Genomic DNA, 21,442 nt, shown 5'->3' with positions numbered 1-21,442 from the left:
ATCAAGTGATTAAATAAACCATCAAAAAACTCATAAAAGAAAATCTGATTCAACCAATTTTTTAGTTTCAGTCCATACCAGTTCACATATCAATCAATTTGACACCACTTTGTGACAGCTCTAGTCTAATTCAAATAACCATAAGAAGATATTACCCCCTTTTTTTTCCCGATATTTTGGCAATTATACTCTGAATAGATTATATGCATCTTTCCTTTTTTGTTGGAATTGTTTTCTATTAAACTAGCAACTAAACAACCACAAAAGAAAAACAAAACCCTAGATTAACAAAAGATATTGATGCATTTATAGAACTGGTTTTTATCAGCGGCCTGTTTTATTATAAACCGAAGTCGGCATACCTGGTCTTCCATCTTTTAGGACTTAGGCACTTAGTGACATAGACGAGATTGAAGAAAGCTTGTATTTACGGACTTTAGTAGAATTTTGAGGGTGGAATATGACCTCAGTACTTGATCTTACTTCAACTTCCCTACATTCTGAAGCCGAAACTCCTTCACTTCGATAATCTCGAGGATAGTACACTACCTGGAGCTTTGAATGGGCTGCATCACCAAGTAAATTAAGTAGAGATATAAGAAGATTATATGACTAAAAAATGCGGTTTAAAATTAAACTATGGGGATTTACCTAATCCAAGTAAATTAAGTAGAGATATAAGAAGATTATATGACTAAAAAATGCGGTTTAAAATTAAACTATGGGGATTTACCTAATCCAAGCATGCTAGTCTTTTGGACAGCCATGTGACCAACTTTTGATCTCTTGATATTCCTCAAAGCCAGGGTATCCTCCTGCTTCCCTTTAAATTCCAGGAATTCTCCTAGAACATGCTTGCTTCCTTTAAGCTCCAGCCTACAGAAATCATGGAAAATAATGATTTCTTGAACTAAAATTGCCTACGATGAGAACATAACCAGAAGAATAACGAAGTATCCTCGGATAACAAACACTTTATCTTCCTACGAATGCAGAATAGGAGCAATGGGTAGAGTAAGACAGGACAGCTTAATTATTACTTAATCCCTAATGCTTAACTCAAATTTTATCAAGTTCAATTTTCTTAGTACTGTAGTGTCATTTTATTTCCCAATGAATCTCTTAACACATTGCAATTCATTCGGCGGAAAAGCAGAGAAAACTGAGTAAAATCAAATAAAAAAATTTCAGTACCATATAGTAAGGCATATTATCAACATTATTGACAAAAAGGGACTAACATGCATACGAAATTTATAACATAATGTTAAATAAAGGGAAAAAAAAAGTTATTGGCACATCAGATAACAAACCTGTCCCACATAGGGGCTGTGCTGAGAATGAAGTTAAGCTGCTGATGGAAAGAGTCCTGCATTTCCTTCTTCCCACCACGAAAAGCGCCCTTAACCCACCCGGATATCATACCTTTGGGTCCTGGTTCTAATTGCACCCATTGATCATAAGTGATTACCTCAGGTGGAAAATTTCTATAAATCTCACTGCAATTGAAAAACTATTCAGTACATACTCTTATGAGAACTTTTTAAAGGAAATAAAACCATTTTGTACATACCGGAAGTTCGGATTGGGAATTATAACTTTGTAAGAAAAATATCCTTCAGGTAAAGTAACTCCCCTTTGTTCAAGATACGATTCTAGGACTGAAGCTGTGTTTTTAGCCTCTGCAACCTGAAACAACAAATATTTTATAATCATCTTCACTGCTCCGCTCTCTAGAGTTGGAAAATTTTCAAGATATTTAAAGTAAGGATTCGCAATTGTATCCAATTTAATAACAATTTGAAATAGGTGGAAGGCCCAACTTTATAATAAGACCATAGGAGTCACTTAACACACACACGCATTCACATGCTGCTGACAAATATCATACCAAGCATCCACCCCAAAGCAAATTGTCAATAAGTAGAATGTGCAACTTTAATATAAGACCACAGGAAACCTAATACTTAAGAAATGTGAGATAACACCACTTAACAATATTGTTTGAGCTTCAACCAAAAGCAAGTGCATATTCATAATTGCTAAAAGCCAATTTTGTAAACTAGACATTTTCTCTTCCCCCACAACAGCCATAGACAATCAAGTAATTCCTGTCTTTTGTGGATGTTCTTTTCAATAGAAAGATGCTTGAGAACATGGAGAAAAACGAGAAATGGATAAATTTACGCACTTAATACGGCACGACCCACACTAAGAATATAACCGATCTAGCAAAGCTTTTACGGAAACAGACACCCTTCTTATGATAAACATTCAAAAGCAATATAGATTGAGTTGCTGAAGAAGCAGCCATGCGAGCATGGTGACTTACGGGATCAGGAATACGCTCTTTCCGGTGGCTGCGGCCACCTTCAGAAGTCCAGCTACCATCATCATTTATAGAAACAAACCCTGACACATTCTTGACAGAAATAACCGCTGCTTCTCTGCACAAATGCATCAAGAAATAAAATGAGCATTAAAGAGAAGTCCTTACATAATCATATCCTTGCAAGTTGCAACCAATAAAAACACAGATGACAATGAGAGATAAAGTCCTCCCTCTCAATAAATATATTTAACATGTTTTCAATCTGATTTCAATGTTTCATCTTCGTATGCAACTTAAACAAGCCAAATAAAACTAATATGCATGTGTTAAACATATATAAGAACATAAGCTGAGAAATGAAATGAAGCTCGCAAAGCAGAAAAAACTTACCCTTTGGTAACGAGAACAATATCGATACTCTTTCGAGAACCAGTGTCTGCATCAGGAATGTTAAGCCCCACATACACTTTTCCACCACAAAGCTTTTCTAGTCTACAAAGATGATGCACAAAAAGAAACAGTTATAGAGGAGATGGGGACTTAATTATGGTCAATGAAAATCAAAGGAAACTTAATGGAAAGATTGAACAGCCGAAATATTCTGTTTTCATTTTTGATCTCCCAAACCGAAAATAAAGTCTTTGAGCGATTTCAATTTTCCAGGAAATCAAGCAAACCTTAACAATCCAGCAATCGTTACACAATCAAACTCATTTTAGCAACAGGCTGTACCAAAATCAAGAAAGTTTCACACTTATTTCGGACAATTTTATCATAAAATCATAAGAAATGCTGAAATTGTAAAAAGAAAAGAAAAGAAAAGTACCGGTTGGCGACGGAGAAAATAGCATTAAAATCAGAGGTTTCCACGTCTAAAACATCGTTGCCACCATAAAAGAAGCGCCGGAACAACTGGTAAATGATAATTCCGCAGATGATCTCCAACCACATTCTCAACCTTTTTTTTTATATGTATAATTTAAAAATTAAGAAAAATTTGACATAGCTGAAGATAAATTTGGAGTTTTTCTTTTTCTCCTTAAAATATTAATTAAAGAGAAATTGAAGTTTTAGGATCTTAATTTTTTGTTTTCTGCGCGTGTAATAGGAGTACAAACGGCGCCGTTTACCAGCGGTCGTCCGTGTTTTGGAGTGACCGTGTATACCAGCTTTTCAACACCTTAACCACTTGGTATACTGAGATCTATAAAATTATATATAATTATAATTATTTTTCATCATATTATTACATTTACATTTTAAAATAATTATTTTTTAATTTTTAATTTATTGATTAAATAAAGGTTGACGTAAAATATGAATGGTAGTTATAATTATTAATTAAAAATTACCCAAAATAGAAGTTGGGTTAGGTTTATTAGTTACACGTATTGTGATAACTGATAATTTAATTTATAATTATTTGTTTAAACTTTTGGTCTAAAAGTAAAATTGTGTTTTAATTTTAATAGATTTCTAATTATAAAATAAAAATAATAATTTTATCTATTAATTATTACTTAATTAATATTAGAGATATATACAAATTAAATTTTAATTTTGACTCTATAAATAGCATCCAATAGTTGGAAATTAATATATAAAAATAAAGAAGATTGTTAACATTAATAAGTTAAGAAGAATGTCATAAAAATCATACATAAATTATGGTTTAATGTGCAATTATATACATAAAAAATTTTGATTTACTCTAATTCTTGTAAATTATTAACACAATTATTGGTATAACATCATTTTATGTTTATATATTGCATACATAAATAATTATATTTTATCCAATATAAAAAAAATTAATTTATTTATTTCTTTAAATATGTATAATTAAATCAAAATTAAAGTTCCAAATACACATTTGAACCGCAATTAGAGTTTCATATGTATAATTGCACCAAATTAAAGTTCATGTATATAATTACACATTAAATTAAAGTTTACGTATAATTTTAAGATTTATTCCCATAAAAATAGAGTAATAAAACAATAATTATTCAAAGACGTAACAATTTTAATTGACTTTCTACATCATTTGGTTGCTATATATCATTTACTATCTGAGTTTGATATTTTTTTAATATAATATTTATATTTTTTTTTGAAATTTGAAGATAATAGTATTAATTTTTTTGTATTTAATTCGAGCTTTAAGATTGATTTGATGAAAGTTAATTGCTAATATTATTATATTTGAATTTTTCATGATTTTGTTGATAGAATGAATGTTTAGTTTATCAAATACAATCCAATAAAATATTTTAATTCAGATTTTAAGATCAATTAATTAATTCCATCGAATCTATTCTAGAACCCGAATTAAAGTTAAAAACTTGGAGCAATAATGAATACATAACACTTTGGATTCCTTGTAAAACATAAAGAAAGCACATTGAAATACAAAGTTCACAACTTTTTAAGTCAACACACAATTTCATGAATTTTAAAAATGAAGTACAAGAAAATTAAAAAAAAAAAGAATTATCTCCATCACATACAAGATACTATCCAATATGGAGAATCAAATTAAAAAAAATTAAGAAGAAGAAACTAAACGTTGAATACAACCCTCTTCAATTTTAAATTCTATTTGAGGACATTTTTAAAAGAAAAAACAAACAAAACAAGTGAAGCAAAACACATTCAGCTTGCAAGACATTATCTGCTATACCTGCTTGCTGGTAAGGCTAAAAGTCATGCCATTACGGATTTCGGGTTTCGGGTTTCGGGTTTTTCGTTATCTACTTCGGGTTGTTACTTCCTTTCTTCTTCAGTAGGCTCCCGAATTTACGGAGTAGAGGCTTCTTCTTTTTTTGTTGTTGTTGCTGTTGCTGCTGCTGCTTTGATGGGGAGATTTTGCCGTCGTCAGCATTTTCCGTCAAACCGTTTATTTGATCAAAGCCTTCAGCTTCGGTGTTCTCCACCTTTGACTCTACTTCCTCGTCGAAGGATTCTTGCTCGGTTTCCCTTTCGGGTGAAAATTCTTTCTTTTCGATTTTGCAGCTTTCCCACATTTTGAATTCAATTTCAACTGATTCATCCTCTTTGCCTTTCGTTTCGTTGTTGTTCGCTTTTCCATTCAAGTTCTCCTCTTTGGCACCCTCTGCTTGAAGAGGCTCATCTTTCGAGTCATCGTTTAGGTCCGGGGATTCTTTTTTCAGCTCATCAGGTTGTTCCGATGACAGCTCTAGCTTAGGCTTTTCTTCACTTCCATGTCCATTCTCTTCAGAGATTCAACTACCTTAGCAGCAATCATAGTCCTCTCACTGTCCGTAACTCTCCGTTCTCCTCATTTGCTTTCGATTGTAGCTTCTAACAACTTCAACAACTGCTCGATTTTCTTAAGAGAAGCAGCTTCCTTAGCTTGGAGTTCCTCGTTTTCTTGAGTGACACTCTGCAATTCAGTTTCTTTGTCCAACAAACTCTCCTTCAATTTCATGCTCTCAGTTTTGACCTCCTTTAGAGCTTCTTGCAAACAAATCACCTCGGATTCGACTTCCTTTAGGCTCTCTTTCAACTGAGCTTCTTCTTCCTTCGATGCCGAAGCTTCTTCCTCGGATTGTTTCAACAAATTCACCAGCCTATTAACTTCTTTTTCGAGAGAAGAGCTTTCTTCTTCCGATTTTTTTATGCAATCTACTAAATGCATTTCTTTCTGTTCCCATTCGATTTTCGAATTCTGGTATTCGTTCTTGGACTGTTCAATGGTATTTGTAAGAAGATCGATCTCATTCTTTGCATCATCAAGCATGGTTTCGTACTTATCGTTTTTTGCTTTCAAGACCAATCTTAGATCCTCTAACTGCGCCTCGTAATGTTCATGCTCGGCTGCACTCGATAACAGCTTCTCCTTAGCTTCCCTAGCTTCTGCAGAAACTTCATGTAATGCCGAAGCTAAGCTTTCCATTGCTTTCTTGCTCTTCTCTTCCTCATCCCGAGAATTTTCCAACTCATTAATGAGTTTGTTCTTCTCTTCCAAAAGAACTTGAACGCTGGAAGCCGCAAGCTTCTCGTTATCTAGAGCTTGGATCTTTTCTTCCTTCATAGTTTCTAACTCGGACTTTAGAGAGTCGACCAATTTCTCTGCGTCTGCAGTTTCTTCCTTTGCCTTATGAATGCGACGTTCAGATTCCTCAAGATCGCCTCTTTGTCTACTGATTGTCATTTCCAATAATCCAACCTTCTCTTTAAGAGCAGCAATTTCAGATTCAGCATCATGCAGTGCATCGTTGTTGTCCTCTAGTTGCTTCATAACCGATTCCAGAGATTCCGATGCTGATCGTTCCAACTTCTTCGTTTCCTCAATCTGCATTTCTAATTCTTCGACCCTATTTTTGCATTCCTCTAATACATTGCGCGCATAAGATTCAGCCATTCTCGCAGCTTCTAACTCAACATTAAGTTGTTCAATGACAGCTTCCTTTTCCATCAACTTCTCCTTGTAGATCTTTGCTTTCTCGAGTTCTCGTTTCAACGATTCTATCTCGGCCTTAAGATTCAACACCATTTCATTGTTTTCATTAGCCTCGGTTTCATGCTTCGAATCAAGCAAGGACTTCAACCGAACCAATTCAGCGGAAAGAATCTCCACCTTCTCGGCATGCATTTCAGCAATCTTGGTTGCATCATCAGCATGGCTCAACGCTCGGTTCTTCGCATCACAAGTCGCAGCAAGTTCCTGCTTCACCCTTTGAAGCTCCTCGGTGTTCGAGAGAAGCGCAGCCACATCCAAAGCATGCTGGTTTCGCACCGACTCGATTTCTTTCTCCCATTCTTCATCTTTCTCACGGGCAGCCTCGATCCCCGCCTGCTCCAACTCAATGGCACGGAACTTCTCGATCTCGGAGCTCTCTTCGGCTCGCTTTTGCGCCACAACAGCCTCCCTAAGCTTTTCATTCGCTTCTTCGGCCGCTTTCTGCGCTTCTTTCAGTTCATCGATCGCTTGCACCTTCTCTTTCTCGATCAATTCTATTTGCTCCTTTGCTTTCTTCAAATCCTCCTGAACCACATTCAACTGCGCCTGCAACTCCAATCCCTTTCCGACCCGAGTTTGCGGTTTCTGCAAACCCGAAACCAACCAAACAAAGCAATTCAAATTTCATTAGTTCCATAGTTACACTCACAACAATATATGCTTGTTTGATCCTCAAACATTAAACGATTTGAATCGGAAACAACTTACTTCAGCCGGGGCGGCGGCCTTCGGCGATTTCCGATCAATCGAAGGCTTCGAATTTAGCGGCTTCGAATTAAGCGATGATCGCAGGGATCGATCCACCAAATGGCGAGTACTCTGCAAAGGAGAAGGCGAATCAGGCTCTGATTTAGCCAATCCCTTGCTTAGTTTACTTGCCACTCTAGGTGTTGCTGGTGAAACCTTGCTTGGAGTTTCAGATCTGTTAAAATTCAAAGTGTTAAATTTTGAGCATTAGAATCAAAATTCCCAGTAATTTAAGCGCACTATTAAATGAAATTAAACAATATTTGATGTGAAAATTAAAGTAAATATGGATCCAATTATCAATTTTGACTTTTTTCAACTTAATTTAGTAAAGATCAAAATTAAGTAAACCCCGTTTGGAAAATAGAATCAAAGAATAAAATCAAGTTAAAAGAAAGTAAGAAATTGAGTGAGGAAAAAGTAGTGGAAAGTAAGTGAGATTGCTACTCTAAAAAAAACAGATCCAAATAATCCAAAATTTAAGTAAAATCATCAAAAGAACTTGAAATAGAAACCCAGAAAAAAAAACCCAAGTCAGATCTAGTCTAAAATAAAGGGATTAAGGAAGAAAACTCGAAATTTTCCCGAGAAAAAAAATTGGGAAAAGAAAATGAGTGTAACTTACTTGGATTTAGCAGACATGTTTGATAATGAAAAAAAAAAACCCAGAGAGCTGAAGAACTTGTTCTCAAACAAGGAAAGATACAGACAGAGAAGGTATAAAGCAGCAATTGGTAGCTAAAATGGTGACATTTTTGGAAGGAAAAAAAAAGAATTGAAGAACTGTAATGCTAAATATAAACTGAAGAACCCTTTTTTAGCTATCAAAGATCAGAAGAAAAAAACTGGTTCTTTTCCTTGTTTTTGTAGAATCAAAAAGAAAAAATAACAAATTGAAGGGAAAGAGAGGGAAGCAAATTATTTTGGGTGGTATTTTTCTTGTCTCAAGAGTGGCTTGAAACATAAAAGAACACATCATTTGAAACTGTTATGTTTCTTTTTTCTTCTTTTTGGAAATTTTCTTTTTTTTAAATTTGTTTATTTTTAGGTGTGACGGCATGATGGAAGTTACGAAAATGTCCCGCGGGTTGTTTCCTAGACTGTTAATCTAAAAGGGTAGATTTTTGGGTAAGATAATAAAATTAGGAGACATAGAAAAACAAATGAAACACGACGTAATGATAATGCATGTTAAAAGGATGACCTAAATGAGATACAAAATAAAATTATAACACGAATTTGTATGTAACTTTCTTTTGTTAATTGAATCGCTTGTGATGGATTAAATCTCAATTGTTATGAATATTATTGGTAATGTAGGAAGACATGGATTCGAGGCTTCGAGAGTGTTGAAGCACATTATCCTTTTATTTATAGACCAGGGAGAGGCTATAAATAGCTCTAGGCGTTGTATCAAAAAGAACAAATATGATCAAAATTTATAATGAAATTATTAAAATAATATAATATAAATTTTATATTTTTTACAACATGAAAACTTTATGTTAAATCTTTGATTAACATCAATTTCAAAAATAATTTTATATTTTACCCTTTTATATATAAAAATAAAGTGTAGGAAACTTTTTGAGAGGCTAAATGAGAGTTGAAAATATTCTAAGGCTACAAAAGGCCAAACCCTACTCTTACTTTTTCAACAAAGTAAAAGTAGGGAGAGTTTGAAGGGAGGCCTGGGTCATGATAGACTCGTGCTCCATTTTTATTTTTATTTTTTTTGGGTAAAATATGTTAGAAGTTCCTGTACTTTTATAAATTTAGAATTTAGTCTATATATTTTTATTTTTAAGAATTTAGTTTCTTTATTTTTCAATTTTTAAATTTCAGGTCCAACTGTTGACACTGTTTAAGTTGTTTTGTTAAATATGTGTTCATTATAACGTTATTTTTTTAGTTACATTGTTACCAATTGAGGTTTTTTTTTAAATGTTAATAAAAAAATAGTGTTAACAATTAGACTTGAATTTTGAAATCAAATAAATAGTGAGACTAAATTCTTAGAAATAAAAATATAATGACTAAATTTGAAATATGTGAAGAGTACAAGGACCTTTTTAATTTCTTTTATGTATTGTAATAATTTGATTTTTTTTTCGCTCTCGCTTTATGGCCCATGTTTAGGATCGATGATTGTTTCGTTTAACGATGTTATCTCTAAAATTCAAATTTATAAATTTATCATTATACTCAATACTTGGTTAAATGTATATTATTTATGATCTTATTTATATTTATATTTTTTTTAAACAAGAAAAAAAAATTTACTTGATTCAAATCTCGTGTTATTTTCAAGTTAAATGTATTATTATATACAATGAGTCTACTTCAATACCGAAAACTAAGGCCTCATTGGTAAGTTAAAAGTTGTAGATTGAAAATGATTTATTTTTTAAGTTTTCTTTAATATTTTTTTTTTAATTTGAAGTTTGAATTTAAATATCTATAGTTTATATATATATATACACAAACTTTCTTCGAGTCTAATTAGATGAAAAGTAAGGTAGCAATTTTTTTCATAAAAATAAGAAAGTATTTTATGTTGATTGTCCATATACCACTAAAATATAATTTCAATCCACTAAGCACCATGCTTAATCTTTTTTAAAATAATTTATTAAGCTAATTAAACCTTTGTCGGCTAGAATAATGACAAAACATGAATGTTAGTTCTATTATTTTGACCTATAAAACACTAATTAATATTTATTTGTATATCCAAAAACCTCCCAAAAATCAAGAAAGAATTCTATGATCCAAGGTTAAAGTGGTTATAGAGCCCCACTAATATTTAAAAGTTAAATTGTTCTAATAGTGAAAAAAAAAAGTTCTTTGTCAATTAGCTATACGATAATTTTTTAACAATATAGTATCTTTCGATTTAAGAGTTTTAAAGTTTATTATTTAATAATATTATATGTCTGATTTATGATTTATGTTCAAAGTTCGTAGTTGTTCCTCCTAACAATGTTGTCTTCAATGTTTGAACCTACGTCCTCCTCTTAGGAGTGCAATGTATCTTACCATCTCACCCAACCACTTGTTGATATGTATCAATTTAATTTTTATACCGTCAGAAGAATGAAACTATAATAAAATTAACCTATATAATTTAAAAAAATACATGAAGATTTTTTTTCATTTGCAATCTAACTTCAAATAAAAAATTTCATTTATGAACCATTAAAAAAAATTTAAAAATATTAATCTTGATAATAGTAAATAACTAATTTTTAAAACAATACATATTAACTCAATTAAATTTTATACTCATGTAATTCTTTTTAATAGTAGTATAAGAATTAAGTTAAATCACCTAATAATAAAAAAATAAATTAATATTATGATACATTCATGATGTGAATGAAAATAATTATATAATATATTTATTAAAAATTAACATGAAAATCAAAATATTAATTTGATTAAAATGATAAATTAAGAAAATGTATTTTTGATGTATTTAATTCAACTCACATCATAAGTATGCATTTTTTTTAATTTCATATAAAAAATAAAAACCAATTAATAATTTAACAATCGAAATAGAATGCAATTTTAAGTTACACTAACTTAATCAAAATACGTAGATATAGCATACATAAAACTATATATAACTAAATATAGTGAACTTTTTAGATGGCGTAATTAACAAAGTTGAGTTTTATAGCACAATGGAAAAGAGGCAATTTTTTTTTGTATGGTGGGAGGAAGATGACTAGCAACCTACAAAACCTTTTCCCCTAATTTTCCATTGGTTGGGGCCAAATTTCTTTTATTAAAACTATTAGATTGCATTAGGTGGGACTTTACCTCAAAAACATGTTGTTACCCAAAATTTATCTCTCCCCCATTCGGGTTGAGGTTGGGATTGAAATATTTATAAATTTAAAAGGTAAATTATAAAAAAATAGTCAATTTTATCTGTTTTAGATTATATTTTAGTCATTTATGTTTAAAATGTTACGTTTTAATCACTTACGTTATTGTTTTGGTATGAAGTGGTCACTCAACTGTTAAACTCCGTTACATCCGTAACGGCAATCCTACGCGATAGTCCAAATAGGTTGTAAATGATAACTTTGAAGTATTTTTCATGTTAAAAAAAACATTTTGAGAATAAAATCGAGACATATTAAAATCATGTGAAGGGATTGGATTAATTGGTAGATGATGGTACAACTTTCTCCTTAATTTTACTCAATTTATTTGTTTTGGTAATTTATGGGTAAAGATTGTTATCTCATGAAAATTCAGTGTTTCTTTTTGTTGGGTTTAAGGACAATAATCTCTTTGATTCACTTAAGATCACTTAAGAACATTTATAGTTAAGTTATTGTGTCTTAATTAATTATTTCGCGCCTTATATCATACTTTGTTTTGAGTTAAATTATAGAGTAATTTTTTAAATATTAAAATATACTTTAAGTATCTATATTATTTGTATCTCTGAAATTTAGTTTTCGTACTTTTAATTTTAGAAATTTAAAATTTTAATTCTAGTGCTTAATGCTATTAAATTCTTCTGTTAAATTTATTAACGACACATTTTGAAATTTAAAAAAAAAATACTTCACTCAATAGCTATATAACAAAAATGGTATTGCAACGAACTTAAATTTAACAAATAATTTTTAATAATATTAACAACTCTTAAAAATTACATCAACATTTTAATCAAAATAAAATATTTAGGATAATTAATAACATTGTAAATATTAAAATACCAAACTATGTAAAAAAAATTGACGTACAAAAATTAAATCTTAAATTCGAGTGCAACACAAAGATCAAAATTAAAATTTAATCATTATTATATAAATTTAAATTAAAGTGTAACAAAGGGTTCTCAAATTAAAAGTGGAACAATATTCTATATAATGTAAAAAAACAAGACAATATCATGATAATGAAATAAATGACAAAATTGAATCATGATTTGATAAATGTTGGAAGTTAAAAATTCCCCATGTTTGAAGCAATGAATATAAGAGGAGGTGGGGATATGAATATGATAGCTCAAGTTTAACAAGAATATTCCTTTTTTCAAAGTTATTATTATTATTGAAAATTTTCAATTTTTTAACATTTATAATTATATATTTGGTACATGAATATTTTTAATTCAACTAAAACCTAAATAAATAAGAAAGAGGAAAGCAGATGTGAGACAGAGAGATAGAGGTTTTGCAAAGCTTTTTTTAATGCTTATTAAAAAGGGGCTTTGAATTAATTAATTAGTGTAATTTGGTTAAGATGTGTTAATAATTTCCATCAAAGAGATATATTATTAATCCTCTGTGACATGAATAATGTTCCATTATCAATGCTCCATGTGCTGGAAATTTCCCCCAAATCAATTGCTTTATTGGTAGGTGGGTCCACTTAGACCTTCATGGCAATTCATTTTCTTTTGTTTGTTTATCTATTACATCCTATAATTGTATTTAATTATTTTTACACCAATGTATGCTTAGTTGGACCTGTTCAAGGGTCAAACCATAATTTTTTTGTAGGTTTGATTGACCTGTTTTAATTCGAATTCAAATTAAATTACAATAAAATGTTTTTATTTAAATTTAATTATAAAATATCGTTTTTAATATTCTATTATTGTTTTAAATAGTATAAATTTTTTTTAGGACTAGACTTTGATCAGACCCAACTTATGAATAACTTTAATTTAATCTAATATCAGTTTTAGCCCTTGTTTCATAGTGAAATTCTCATTTTGGCCTTTTAACTATATTTTTTTTCAGTTACTATTCCCCTTGACTTTCATTTCATCTATCATGGTAGCCCTTTGAGCATTTCCATTTGAAAAATTCCATGTCGTCATCTAAGCTAATCAAATGCGAACACATGGACACTAGTAAAAGGGCCAAGTATAAGAGTCAAAACAGATTTTAAGTATATTATCAAGGGGTGAACGAACACATCAGATTTTTTTAAACTAAGATGGTTAAAGGCTAACATGATGAACCGATAATGAAAATAGAGAGGACAAAGCGATCGAAAAAATTAATAAAAATGTCAAAGTACAAATTTCACTATAGTTTAGAGGCCAAAACAGATTTAAACATTTATAATTTCGTACGTGAACATATTTGTATCATATTCATCATTACTTGGTCTAATTCTTTTTTATTGTGTGTATGTTTTATTAAAAATTACATAAGCACTAAGTTAAAAGAGTTTTGTCTTTTGAAATCACGGTGTTTTTTTATGGTCATTTTATGATTTACAGAGATTAATCTTTTCAATGTTTGTGATTTCTCTTTCCGACAATGTTGTTTTTAGGGTCTGTTTGATTGAATGAATTGATTTTCCGGAAAATCATTTCCAACTTTTCCAGCGTTTGATTGGCGGAAAACATTTTCCATTTGGAAAATGAACTCCAAAACAAGGGAAAATGGGTTACATTTTAGGGAAAATGTCTTACCCTTTCAATTTTAGTAAGACATTTTCCGTGCTCTCCTCTCTATCGCCTCCTTCATTCCTTCCTTCATTTCCGGTAGAAAATTGCTTCTATTTATCGATTTTCCAGTAACTTGTTTTTTTAATTATTCAATACTTGTTTTTTAACACAATTACAAATAATTTATTTGATATTAATTTTTTCAATTTGTAACGATTAATATTGTGGCTTAATAATTGAGTATTATTATAAATAAATCATTGCAATATATGTAAAAATAATTTAAAATATAAAAATTTATTAATATATATCAATATATGTAAAAACAATTTTTTCGAAAAATATTTCCAGGAAATCTGCCAAACAGCCGAAAATATTTTACACAGATTCAATCAAACACCAGAAAATATTTTTCAGTAAATCATTTTACAGAAAAGTAAAACATTTTCCCGAAATTATTTTACGGAAAATATTTTACTAGCAATCAAACAGACCCTTAATGTTTAAATTCAAATTCTCTCTTTGAGAGTACAATATATCTTACCGTTACATCCAACATTTATCAATAATTCGAGCAATTATTTGTTTACTATAACAACATTTGAATCCCTTTGGTGGAGAAAATAAATATATCATTGAATTAAATTTTGATTTAATTTTCTTTATAAAAATAACAACACCTCCTACTCCTAGGCCAAAGAAAATGAATATATATATTAATGATATATTTAGTTTTAATTTATGTACTTCATATCATGTGGAGCTTAACATATTTCTCAAAGAAGAAGCTTCCCAAAAATGGTAAAAAGGAAAAGGGAGAAATAAAAAAGATTGCATGCATGTGATCATGTTAATGAGGCCAACTGATTTTTTTTTTTAACATTAATTTTATGCACCGATAGCAATACGGATGTTAATCGAGCTAACACTCAATCGATGATATTTAATTTTTTTTTAAATGTAATTTTTTTTAATAATATAAGAATGCAAAAGAATATTTGAATTAAATAAAAATGGTATTTTTTAAATTTAATTTAATGCAAAATTTTAACTTTCCTTTTTAATTTCATCTTGACCCTCTTATATAATTCCTGATTTTATTCCTATGTGGCTAATTATAAATTAAGTTATTGGAGCTAAAAGTTCATTTATATTAAATTGTCTTCACTTTTTTATTTTCCAATTTAGGGGAATAGTGATGAATAAGTGAAATGTGTGCAACAAGCTTAAAATTAAAAACAAAATAACTTAAAAGATTTGAAATTAAGAATAATATGCGGGAAAAAGAAATATTTGCAAATTTTTATTTTTATTTTAAATACTATTGTTTCTCCTTGTTATTTTTTACAATTTATTTTTTCAGAATTTGAATTTCAATATTTATAGATATCTCCTTGAAATTAGAAACAGAGAGAATATCGATTAACAAGTTCAATAAGCTAACCTTAATACATAGTCGAGAACTCGAAAGTAGTAGGTGTGGCAAGTGAAGTGAGAACGTACACCTGTTGCCATTTAGTTTGGTACTTATAAAAACAAATTAATACAGTTTGGACTTAACCGTAAGCTATTAACTCTCATGATACAAGCAATCATTTAGGCTCAATTTATCCTAAATTTCAGACAATTACAACTCAATTTAACCTTCAAATAACTGCAGCCTAGTATGAACTCTACTCCAACAAAAACAATCTTTCCTACTGAATGTAGAAAACAAATCATCCAATGGTGAAAAATAAGAATCGTATAAGATGCTTCTCACAAAATGGATTTGATTGTGCGCTCTAAGCTTATCTCAATCACACGACTAAACTGTTTATTTATAAACTCACAAGATTTCAACTTTACGTAGGAAATAAGTGGGATGATTATTACCAATTATCAACAAGATGACATTTAATTATCCTTAGTTGATCTTAGAATCTTTCGACTTTAATATGAGCTTTAAGAGTTATTTTCGAAGTAAGTCTCCTTAAGATGATTACTTGATAAGGGTAATTAATCTTTTTTATTGAATTAGATACTTAATCGAAGTTTTGTTGCTATATATGATAATTAAAAGGCATAATGTTATATTTAACTTTCAATGTTTATATATATATATATTATCATTTTGACCTTTTTTTTAGTTAAATTTGACAATTAACTTTCAAAGAGAGTTGACTAGTTTTTTAAAGGAAATGTTAATTAAAACATTAAAATTTTGAAGAGGTTGGCGTGGCAGTCTACATGTATTTCATGTTGACGTGACAATATTTATCTTATATGTCACGTCAATAAATAATTAAAATTTTATTAAAAAAAATTGAAAATTTCAAAAATTACAAAAAGTTTATAAAAAATTTTAAAAAATAGAACGAAGTACGTGTGAATTACCATGCGAGCTACCATGTTTAAAAATTTAACGTTTTGATCAGTAATTTCATTAAAAAAATAATAATTCAACTATATTTTAAAATTTTGATAATCAAATTTAATTTCTTTTAAAAAGTTGAGCGAGAAATTAACTCAAACCAATATTTAATAAAAAAATATAAATATTGAAGGCTGAATTTAACTATATACCTAATTAAAACAAGCACAAACTGTCTGCACATAGTAATCTTTATGAATGTTTCCCTTTTGAGTTTTGATATTAATCAAAGGAATGTAAAAGAAAAGCAATGCACATGACATTCCACATGGCATGTCTCAACATTCATTCCTTTGGCTCCCCTTGCTAGTGCCAATACTGATCTTTTCTATTGTTATTTCTTAATTTCTTTTATTTTTTTTAAAGGATAAAAAAATAAAACGCATCATTTGTTAAAATTAATTATTGAAAATTAAATGAAAAAATTGGTCACTTTGTATATATATATATATGTCTAAGTTTTATGTTGACCATATATGTAAAAGTCAATGGTAAAATTTTATCATTAGGTATCCATAAATTATTTATGGGTTTACTCTTTGTATTTTAATTGAATTATCTTTTTAATTTTTGTGTTTTTTGAATTTTAAATTTTCATCTCTATCCTAACCAAAATAGGAGTTACTAGTTTCGTTCTAAAATATTATGCGACAAATATATTATCATATATGTAATGTGACGGTAATTTGTTATTTTCACGTATTATTCATAGAAAGATCACGTAATTTTAGTTAATTGATTTAGTATATACTAGATTAAAATTTTAAAATCAACTAAAATTGATCAAATGAGATATCAATAACTAAATTCACAATTGATGCATCGTACGAGATTAAACAAAATTTGTCCTAACAAATTTAGCTATTATTGCTTGGATCAGAATTGAAATTTAAAATTCAAAAAAGTACAATAATCAAATTTTATCAAATTAGAATATAAAGATTAAATCTGTAATTTTTATATAATACAAGAGCTAATAGCAAAATTTGACCAAAATAAAACCTTAATTCAATTGGCGTTGTTATTATTATAACAACAATCAAGAGAATATAGGTCCAATCATGTTTAAACGCGTACTTTCCTATTAAAATAATTACAAAATAGAATTAAATCAATATAAAATTTAATCGAACAAAAAATTAAATATAATCTAATAAAACCCATAAATAATAAAAAAAATTATAAAAATTAAAATTTATATATAATTGATGCGCAAAAATTCGAATCTAAGTTGTTGTGTTAAGTTGGCAGGATATAGAGATGTACCTAATCCACCAGCCAGCCAGATAATGAATAATATTTCAGGTTTATTTTATTTTTATTTTTATTTTTATTTAATTTTAGAGGAAGATTATTTTTGTAGCTAAAGCTCAAGAGTTGACAGCTGTGCTTGTTCAGATGAGGAATATATTTTACTTTTTATATTTAATTTAGAAAAAGAGAGATTAAATCTGTTTCAATGTGTCAGAGGTTTGTCTTCGAGAATATTCTAATATTTCATTCCAAGAAAAAATAAAGGAATTTATTTTTTTTAAGTAAAAGGGTAAATTCCAAAATAGTCACTTTTGTTTGTCTCAAATTACATTTTAATCATTTATGTTTGAAATGTTATGTTTTAGTCACTTACGTTATCATGTTGTAACATTGTAGTCACTGAGCCGTTAATTACCATTAACAGTGTAACGGTAAGCTGATGTGGCACGTTAAATCATCATTTTAAACGAAATGTTTAGGTTAAATTATATAATTGGTCCCTATGTTTTTTCGTTTTGAGAAATTTAATTTTCTTTTATGTTTTTTAACTTTCCTTTTTTTTGTTTATTTTTAATTTTCTTTTGCTTCTCCATCCCTCTATTTTCCTCCTTTCTCCGTTTCTTTTAACATAGTTTTTCTATGTTTTCTATTTGTTAAAATTAGTCCCTATACTTTTATTTTGGTATTAGGTATTTCATGTACGTTCTGTTTAATCCTCCTTTTGATTAGTTTTTAATATGTTTTTAGCTTAGGGTAGCAATTTTGTATTGATCTTCAATTGTGAAATGGGGTTTCTGATATTTTAGAGTTATTGCTGAAGCTATACAAAGGATCCAAAAATAGATTATGATAGTGATTTTATAGAATTGTTTGGACCTAATATTTTAATGAAGATTCTCATGAATCTGGTTAATCCTTCTTATCTCATTAGGGTTAGCTTGGTTTTTAGTTCTTGGCATCAATTTGGTAAGCAAATCAATGTCTTTGATAGAATTTAGCTTGGTGTTCTATTATAAATTGAAGAAGAATCGATATTGATTAATTCAATATGATCAATTTTATTTATCTTGCAGCGATTGAAAACAGTCTCTGGGTTTACACACAGAATATGTAATCAAAGATATTTGGCTTTAACAAATAAAGAAATAAAAATAAAAATTAAATTGTTCATCAAAATGAAAGCATAGGGATTAGTTTTAACAAATGAAAAACATAGAAAAACTACATTAAAAAAATAGAAAAGGGAGGAAAACAAAGGGAGAAACAGAAGAGAATGGAAAATAAACAAAAAAAAAGTTAAAAGAACATAAAATAAAAGAATTAAATTGCTCAAAATGAAAAAAATATAGGGACCAAATGTATAATTTAACCTATTTTTTTTGTTTGAAATGATGATTTAACGTGCTACAGCAGCTTACTGTTACAATATTAACGGCAATTAACGGCTCAGTGACTAATGTTACAACATGATAACATAAGTAACTAAAACGTAACATTTCAAACATAAGTGACTAAAATGTGACTTAAGGCAAACAAAAGTGACTATTTTGATAGTTTACCCTGAATAAAATGTATGTTTTGTTAGAATTTTATCTAAATTTTAATTTTTAAATTTAAAATCGATTTAACTAAAATTTAATCATAAAATATCAATAATTTAACACTAAAATAATCTAAATAAATAAAATTTAAATGATTCAAATTTAAAATACTCATCCCAATATTTATAATTATATTTGAATATGATGAATTTTAAGTAACCACAGTGTAAATTAAGTTATAAAACAAAAGTCAGATCCTCTTATATTACTTTTCCATAATTTCTATGATAAGTATATAAATAAATTATCTAAATTTTATTTATGAAACGTGATTAAATTTATATTAAATAATAGTGAATAAAAAGTGATATGAGTAATAATAGAAAAAGATTAGGGGTGAGAAAAAATCGAAAACCATTTAGAATTGTGAAAGGGTTTTAAAGTGAAAGTTAAAAAAGAAAATTTATTCTTATTTAATTTTTTGTTGAATTTTTATATTTAAAAGATGACTTTAAAATTCAATATAAACTTACAAATAATGTCAAAAGTTATAATACAAAAATAAATATTTGATAAAATATATTGCACTCTAAAAAATAAAACGTAAATCCGAATTTTAAAAACAACAGTATTAAAAAAAATAATCACAAATTCTAAGTAAACCCAAAAATATAAAATATAAAATTAATATAAAAAGTAAAATTAAACCAAAATAAAATTATAATAAAATTTTAAAAAATTAATAAAATCGAATCAAACCAAAGCCACGTGGGTGGGATGTAAGCAAATGTGTAGTACGTGCCTGGAATGGTAAGAGCTGGGTTTGCTTGTGGGCCTTTTAGTCTCTTTTGCTTTCTATTAATTGCATACTATACATTATAGGGGAAGATTCACGTATGCTTCAATTTCATTGAGCTAAACTTCAAACCATACCAACCCCACATTTTTGGATGTTCTGGAATTGGATTTCACACCTATTTCTCTCCTCATACATATATTGATATATTAAGTACAATTTCAGCATTTAAAAGTATACTTCTTTCACAATATATAAATTGAAAAAAGTTATATAAAATTTGGCCGTGTTAAACACAGGAAAGTTCGGGGAAGCCTAAAAGCCCCCACAGCAGTGTTGGCAGTATACGGTGGATCCTCAGGTACCTATTCAATACCTTTGTATCAATTCAAAGGGGTAATCAGTGACTATCAGTTGTCTTTATGTCACCTTATTTACAAATATATATATATATAGAAATTACTATATTTAAGTTCAGTGGTTTTCTTTATATTTAATATTATTCTTAATTTTTTTGCATTTTTTTTCAAATAAAATGTAAAAAGGTAAAAAGAAAGTTAATAATAGCAAAGTTACTTCAAAGACGACAAAAATATTTATGAAAAAAATAAAAATTGAAAAAAAAATTGTCCTACCATTTCAAACTAATTACAAGTTAAAAGTTTTAATTGCTTATTTCCATAATGATTAGTAGTAAAACGATTTTGTTTCCCTTCTTATGATTATTTTTAGGCTAGATTTCATATTCAATGTTTAAAAATTTTCAAGTGAAAATTCAAAAAAATAAATCATGAATTAAGAGGAAGTTTAACAGCGAGAATTAAATAATTTATGTAGAAAAAACATTGGTTTGAATGGTAAAAGAAGATAAATAAATTTTAAATATAGGTTTTCCCTTGTTTTGGAAGAAACAGGTGAGTTTTTTTTTTTGGTACGCACCAAACAAATTTTAATGTTGATCTCAAAGTTAATTGTTGGATTAAGGCATGTTTTAACCAGAATAATGTTTTAATCTTAACAGTAGATTTAATTATAACCTATGGTTAAAAAAGGTATAGAACTTTTAATTTATGTATTGGTTTAAATGAATCTCTCCTTATTTGTAGTAGCGGTGGCGGAATTTAGTAGAAACTCAAGTGCCATGACCCCCTAAAATAGTTAATTTTTAATTTAGACTATTTATAATTTGTAACATTTTAAATTAATAATAGTAAAATTACACTTTGACCCTCAAAATGATAAAAATTTAATTTAACTCTTTAAAAATTATAAAGATAGGCTATTAAAATGATGAAATTATATTTTTAATATAGTAAAAATATACAATTTAATTCCGGCCCCCAAATAAAGTTTCTGGCCCCACCACTGCCCATATGTATTTGTATTTACTAGATACCAAAGAGTAAAAAAAAAAACAAAGAGTCATGAAAGTTCAAAATA

The 21,442-nt window shown here is 28.7% G+C and overlaps 2 protein-coding genes across 2 annotated transcripts; both read right to left on the bottom strand.

Moving 5' to 3' along the window:
• Positions 1-27: 27 nt before the first annotated feature.
• Positions 28-3,510, bottom strand: LOC107909050 (uncharacterized). The gene is made up of 7 exons (XM_016836424.2): positions 3,159-3,510; positions 2,723-2,824; positions 2,333-2,447; positions 1,574-1,689; positions 1,314-1,499; positions 734-876; positions 28-566 (listed from the first exon to the last, which is right to left on the bottom strand). The coding sequence occupies exons 1-7, from the start codon at positions 3,281-3,283 to the stop codon at positions 385-387; spliced, it is 969 nt and encodes a 322-aa protein (XP_016691913.1). The 5' UTR covers positions 3,284-3,510; the 3' UTR covers positions 28-384.
• A 1,181-nt stretch (positions 3,511-4,691) lies between these two features.
• Positions 4,692-8,572, bottom strand: LOC107909048 (WEB family protein At3g02930, chloroplastic). The gene is given in 4 exon segments (XM_016836420.2): positions 4,692-5,576; positions 5,579-7,403; positions 7,527-7,740; positions 8,191-8,572. Coding segments are annotated over 4 exon segments (2,547 nt in total). The 5' UTR covers positions 8,208-8,572; the 3' UTR covers positions 4,692-5,085.
• Positions 8,573-21,442: the final 12,870 nt, after the last annotated feature.

This window comes from Gossypium hirsutum, chromosome D08 (assembly GCF_007990345.1).
Source record: "Gossypium hirsutum isolate 1008001.06 chromosome D08, Gossypium_hirsutum_v2.1, whole genome shotgun sequence".
NCBI classification, from domain to species: Eukaryota; Viridiplantae; Streptophyta; class Magnoliopsida; order Malvales; family Malvaceae; genus Gossypium; species Gossypium hirsutum.
Note: the sequence above shows the minus strand (reverse complement) of the source record. Positions and strands in the feature narration are given on the sequence as shown.